Here is a 5703-nt window from a genome sequence, read left to right as displayed (position 1 = left end):
CCGGGCTACGCCGACGGGGACGCGCACGGTGGGTTCAACCCAAACGTCACCTTCCCCCATGGATACCCGGCCCAGCGCACGCCCTCTCCCGCCTTCGCCGGCGTGCAGTACCCTCCATACAACTACTCGCCGCCCGCCTACACTTCCTCCCCGACGCCCCCGCTACGCCGTGGCCCACTGCCCTTCTCGCACCTCGGCGACACCGACGAGACCGAGTCTGACATAGACGACATCATCACAGCAGGTTCGGCCGCGGCCGCCTTGTCTCCCGGGTTCGTCACCCAGGACGAGGTGGTGGATCTCAGCTACGGCATGGACGGCGAGCTCGGCTACGTCTACGGCGAGGACGAGCAGGAGGAGCAGGAGGAGGAGGACGAGGAGGAGGAGGAGGAGGAGGAGGAGGAGGAGGAGGAGCCGACGCCTGTGATGGCGAAGGGGCGCAAGAAGAAGAAGAAGCGGGCGGCCAGGACAGGCGAGCCGCGCATCAAGTGGGCGTCCAAGGAAGAGGAATGCCTCGCCGAAGCATGGAAAGTCGTCTGCCTCGACCCGACGACCGGCACGAACCAGAGCATCGACACGTACTGGGACCGCATCAAGGCCGAGTTCGACGAGCGCAAGCTCGTTGACCCCTACTTCAAAGGCGTCTACATGCAACGTCGGCTCCAAGGCGATGGCGAACCATTGGGGGCGTATCCAGGGGGCGTGCAACAAATGGCATGGGGTCGTCGAGGAGGTCGCGGCTCACCCGGAGAGCGGCGCCAGCGTCGAGGATCAGGTATGCCATGCCGGCCTCCCGCCTCTCTTCGCCGTGTACGCGCGCCAACTGTTTGTTCCTCCGCACAGTTGCTGCGCATGTTCGCCCTGTACCGACAGAGCAACAGCGACGCTGAATTCAAGTACCTCCACGTCTACAAGCGCATTGACAAGTGCGAGAAGTGGGCGGAAGTCCGGCGCACCCTCGACAAGGCCAAGGAGACCTACAAGCCGGGCGCGCCGACTCCCGGCACATCGGAAGGGCGGTCGGACGGCAACAAAGTTGCCAAGAAGGGGAAACACGCCGACGCGGCCACCGCTCGAGTGCAGGAGTCCATCGAGCACTGCCTCGCCGACGCGTAGGCCCGGGCCGTCCTTCGTGAAGAGAAGACCGAGGCGCGGTGGTCGGCATTGATGTCAAGCAGCGCCGTCAAGCTCGACCTGCTCCGGACGAACGTCGCCGCGAAGAAGAGAAACACCGATCTGGCTTTCCTGCTGGGCGGGGCGGACATGCTCCAGAGCACTGACGAGGCGGTCAAGGCGTGGTACTTGGCGGAGCGCGGCCTCATCCTGAACCAACTTCCCTCAACAAGGCCGTCGACGCCGACACCGATGTCGACGCCGACCCACACGCCAAGCCCGAGTGATGACGCCTCCACGATGCCGCCCAGCAGCACCGAAGCCGCGCCGGCACCGCCCAGCATCGAAGCAGCTCCGGCACCGCCGAGCCCGCGCACGCCGACTCTGCCGACGCCTGAAGCCGACCCGCCGAGTGATTCGTTGCGCACGCGAACTTGCGGCGCTCTGTTTTTTGTATGCCAGACTACATCCGATCGTCGAACTGTGACTTGTGATCGCCGGATTTGTGGCGTCTTTTGTGATGAGCGGGAACGACCAAGTTCGAATTTTCCGCATCCTGGGGCCGTCGCCTGGGGGCGTGACTGGGAGCTAGGTCGCCCCCAGGGGCCGAGCTAGCGTCGGTTCGCCCCCAGGCCGCTCTTTTTAGGCGCCCTGGGGGCCGAACGGGTGGAGATACTCTTAACGCGTCACCACTATGGGGAGAGAAAGAGAGAGAGATAGAGTGGCCGACCCCACCTGCCAGGATATAACGAACCCGGCTCGCCAAGAGGTAATGGTTAAAGGCTTTTACTGGATGACCGTGCTCCGTTTGGGCTTTTGTGAGTAGAGTGGGTGAAGGAGGGAGGAGAAAAGTGAGCAATGTTAGATGACTGGAGTAAAACTGAGCACAACTAAGCAACCAGGGGCATGAAAATAGAAAACCCTAATTTTATACCTCTTGATGATGCTGATAAACCTTCTTGGACTCTTGAAGCTTATATGATTATCCTACTATATTCTTTTACAACAAAATCAAATGGGGTGGGGTTTCTACCCCTGGTCGGGACAAATTTGGAAAAATAACTGTTCCGCACAGATATATGGTGTTTGTTTAGTTGATGGTTCATATCAAAATCCTTACAAGAGACAATTTGAGTAAAAGAGAACACTTAGCTGATTTAACTTGTCTCTTTTATAATGAGTATGAATATTGCCAATCACTTGCTTTTTGGTTGCATTATTGCAAGACATGTTTCGGAAGATATTGCTGAAGCTTTTCACTTTTATCTTTCTTGACAATAGAAATGAATTATCTTCTTTGTGGGATAGAGATAATAAGAAATCTGTTATAGGTATGGCTTGTGTCGCCTTCCTCTAGAGCTTATGGGCTATGAGAAATGATTTGTGTTTTCATGGAGCTGTGTGGAAAGATATCTGAATTCTTCTGAGTAGAGTAAGTGTGCTCCTTCATAGATGGATGATTATATGTTTGGATTCTCAATCAAAAATAATGAAGGACTGCCTGCTACTGTTGGATTGAAGAAGATGAGAGCTTTTAAGGATCGCCTGGTGATGAAGAATAATGTGGGTGCAGGGATTGATCAACGGAGCTTCTATCCAAGAGCCCATTCCAGCTGACGCTGATGATTATGTAATAGATGGTTTTTGTTGCTGAATTTCCTTTGCTCATGTTGTTAGTTGTTTGCTTGTGAATCTTATCAGGTTCAACTACTTTGGCTATAGCCCGAGCTTGCCTCGTTTTTAATAAAAATGAGGCAGGAGAAAGTCCTTTTAAAAAAAAAATACACTTTCGTGCTTCCATGATTTTATAGGAGTAGTTTTCTCCATGCAGAAGGAAAAGAGACTTGCTGGAAATGGCGCCTGAACCAACTCAATCTGGACCATCAGATTCATCCGTAGCTCTAGGCTTCTCCTTGTACCCCACCCCCACCCCCACGCGTCCACCGTCCACGCCCCACTTCTTCTGGCACGTCCGCTCCGCGCACGCGTCTTCACGGCCCGCCGGAAAAGCGCAACGCGCAGATCCCCTACGCGACGCCCCAATCGGAGAAGAGAGGAAAAGGAGAGAGCTCTGCGGCGGAGCCATGTCCGGGGCCGGGGAGTACCAGGAGATGGCCGCGTCGGTGCCGCCGGCGCTCAAGGCCATCACGCTCACCCACGTCCGATACCACCGGGGCGACAGGGTCGGCCTCTTCCTCGCGTGGGTCTCCCTAATCCCGGTCTTCATCAGCCTCGGCGGCTTCATCTCCCACTTCATGTTCCGCCGCGAGCTGCAGGGCATCTGCTTCGCCTTGGGGCTCCTCGTCTCGCAGGTCCTCAACGAGCTCATCAAGCACTCCGTCGCGCAGTCCCGCCCGGCCTCGTGCGAGCTGCTCGAGACCTGCGACTCCCACGGGTGGCCGTCCAGCCACGCGCAGTACACCTTCTTCTTCGCCACGTACCTCTCGCTCTTCGTGCTCCGGCGGTCGCCGGCGAGCCGCGTCATGGCCGCCTTCTCATGGCCTCTCGCGTTCCTCACTATGCTCTCCAGGGTGTATCTCGGCTACCACACCGTCCCGCAGGTCAGAGCCCCTGAATTTCGGATCCGATCTACGCGGACGCGATGGGATTTTGATTATCGATTGATGCACTTCTAACCAATGATTGGGCATTACAATCAGATAATTTAAGACTTCTTCGAAATGCAGGGTTTGCAAAACACTGGGATACTAATTGATATCCTACAGGAATTGAAAGAATAAAAAAAAGTGATCTAACCTTTCTATGAATCAATCATATGGGATTGGGTGGAAAGCAATCCGTATGAATTTTGGCGCTTTCATTCCTTTGATCCGAAGGGCCTTCATAGGAAAAGTTTGTATGGTTGAAATCATAGGGACTATTCACATAGGAATTTGCGTGCCTGTTTGCATTTGAATTTCAATTGGTTGAAATCCATCAATTGAAGCATTCGGATCTAAAACTCAAGAATATTTCTTTGAAAACACAAAAATTACAGCTAAAGCGCTATCCTTATGGCCTCAATAGGTGAATGAAATTCATATGGTTAATCTGTTGGACCTATCTGTTTGCATATGAATTTGAACCATAGGACAATTACATTTTGGGTGGATATGTACTTGAAAGTTGGGTATTCTCTCTTCATAGTATACTTGTTCCCGAATCAGCAGTGTGATTCGGCTTAATGGCGTCATCCTTGAGAAAAGTTGGTGGTCTCCCTGCATACCTGCTTGTTTGGAACATTGTTTGGTTTTATTGCTTTTATAATAAGCGAAATGTCATGACTGCCACTGAAAAAACTGACAGATATTTCAATTTGATGGGTTCATTAGGTTTTCGCGGGAGCAGTAGTCGGCCTTGTATTTGGTGCTATCTGGTACTGGTTCGCCAACACCGTTCTTGCTCAATACTTCCCAATGATTGAGGAGAGCGCAATTGGGAGGTGGTTTTATATCAAGGATACTTCACATATTCAAGATGTGCTCAAGTTTGAGTATGATAATGCAAGGGCAGCAAGGAAGAAAGTTGCTACTGATTGAGGATGTAAGCCACAGCATATCTTAACTTTTTGATCATCTGGCACATCTTGCTCCAACATGAATAACCATATCTCTACATCACAAGTACTCTGTTCTGCTCTTACATGAAGTATAAGCTGTCATCATCCATTAAAATGTGCTTCAGATTAGCAGTTTACAAATAGCATATGTAATTAAGTTAGATGCATATCATTTTACCTAATTATTTTTATGGAAGGGTTTTAGGTTCTTTGTGATATGACCACCTCATAATCCCCACATATCAACTTCTTTCTCCAGGAGATAAAATCACCCGACCTACTCACATTATCTGCAAAGTTCAGAAAGGCACTAGGCATAAATTGTTCGTTTTGGGACCTACTTGTGCCTAGCTCGCTTATGTGCTGCTTAGACGCGCGTCTAAGTATCCCATACAATACTGTACTGACACCATACGGACAAGCCAGAAGGACATAGCTGGGATCGCTGGGGAAGTAGTTTGCAGCTGGGAAAACATAGGAAATTAGGAATATCAATACATAGCTCTCCATGTAGCAGATTATAGCCATGTGCCCATCTATATACAACTAAAATGTAAATTGGAGCGGGATATAATCATGGAACAGATAAATACCTTGTCAGTATATCGCTCTCATAGCCATGTTCTCAACACAACAGCACAGCACAAGTGCACAACACATTAGCACAGCCAACAACAGCAGCTAGTGGCAGCAAATTTTAGCAGCAGTAGCCAACCAGCCAGCGACAAAGCATGACCAGGAACAGAGGGAACAGCACCAGCAGTGAGCAGCAGTAAAATAGCAGCGCCAACAGCAAACCAAGACAAAAGAGGAGAGGGAGGCACCGAGGCAGATAGCTCAAAAGGGGGGGGGGGGGGGGGGGGGGGGGGGGCTCACGGGGTTTGCCTGCTTGAAGAGAAGAAGAGCACGAGGAGGGGCGCGAGATCCGTGGCGGCCAGCAGCCGGCAGCGTGAGGAGGGCGCGAGACGAAGGAGCTCTGACCGAGGCGAGAACGAGCTTCAGATTCGTGGCGGTGCGAGGAAGGCCTGACG

The 5703-nt window shown here is 52.1% G+C and overlaps 1 protein-coding gene across 1 annotated transcript; it reads left to right on the top strand.

The window, feature by feature from the left end:
- The first annotated feature begins 3045 nt into the window (after positions 1 to 3045).
- Positions 3046 to 4890, top strand: LOC123085559 (lipid phosphate phosphatase gamma). Its single transcript, XM_044507224.1, has 2 exons — positions 3046 to 3674; positions 4446 to 4890. The coding sequence occupies exons 1-2, from the start codon at positions 3198 to 3200 to the stop codon at positions 4650 to 4652; spliced, it is 684 nt and encodes a 227-aa protein (XP_044363159.1). The 5' UTR covers positions 3046 to 3197; the 3' UTR covers positions 4653 to 4890.
- Positions 4891 to 5703: the final 813 nt, after the last annotated feature.

Source organism: Triticum aestivum, chromosome 4A (assembly GCF_018294505.1).
Source record: "Triticum aestivum cultivar Chinese Spring chromosome 4A, IWGSC CS RefSeq v2.1, whole genome shotgun sequence".
NCBI classification, from domain to species: Eukaryota; Viridiplantae; Streptophyta; class Magnoliopsida; order Poales; family Poaceae; genus Triticum; species Triticum aestivum.
The sequence above is the reverse complement of the archived record's forward strand: the minus strand, read 5'-3'. Positions and strand labels throughout refer to the sequence as shown.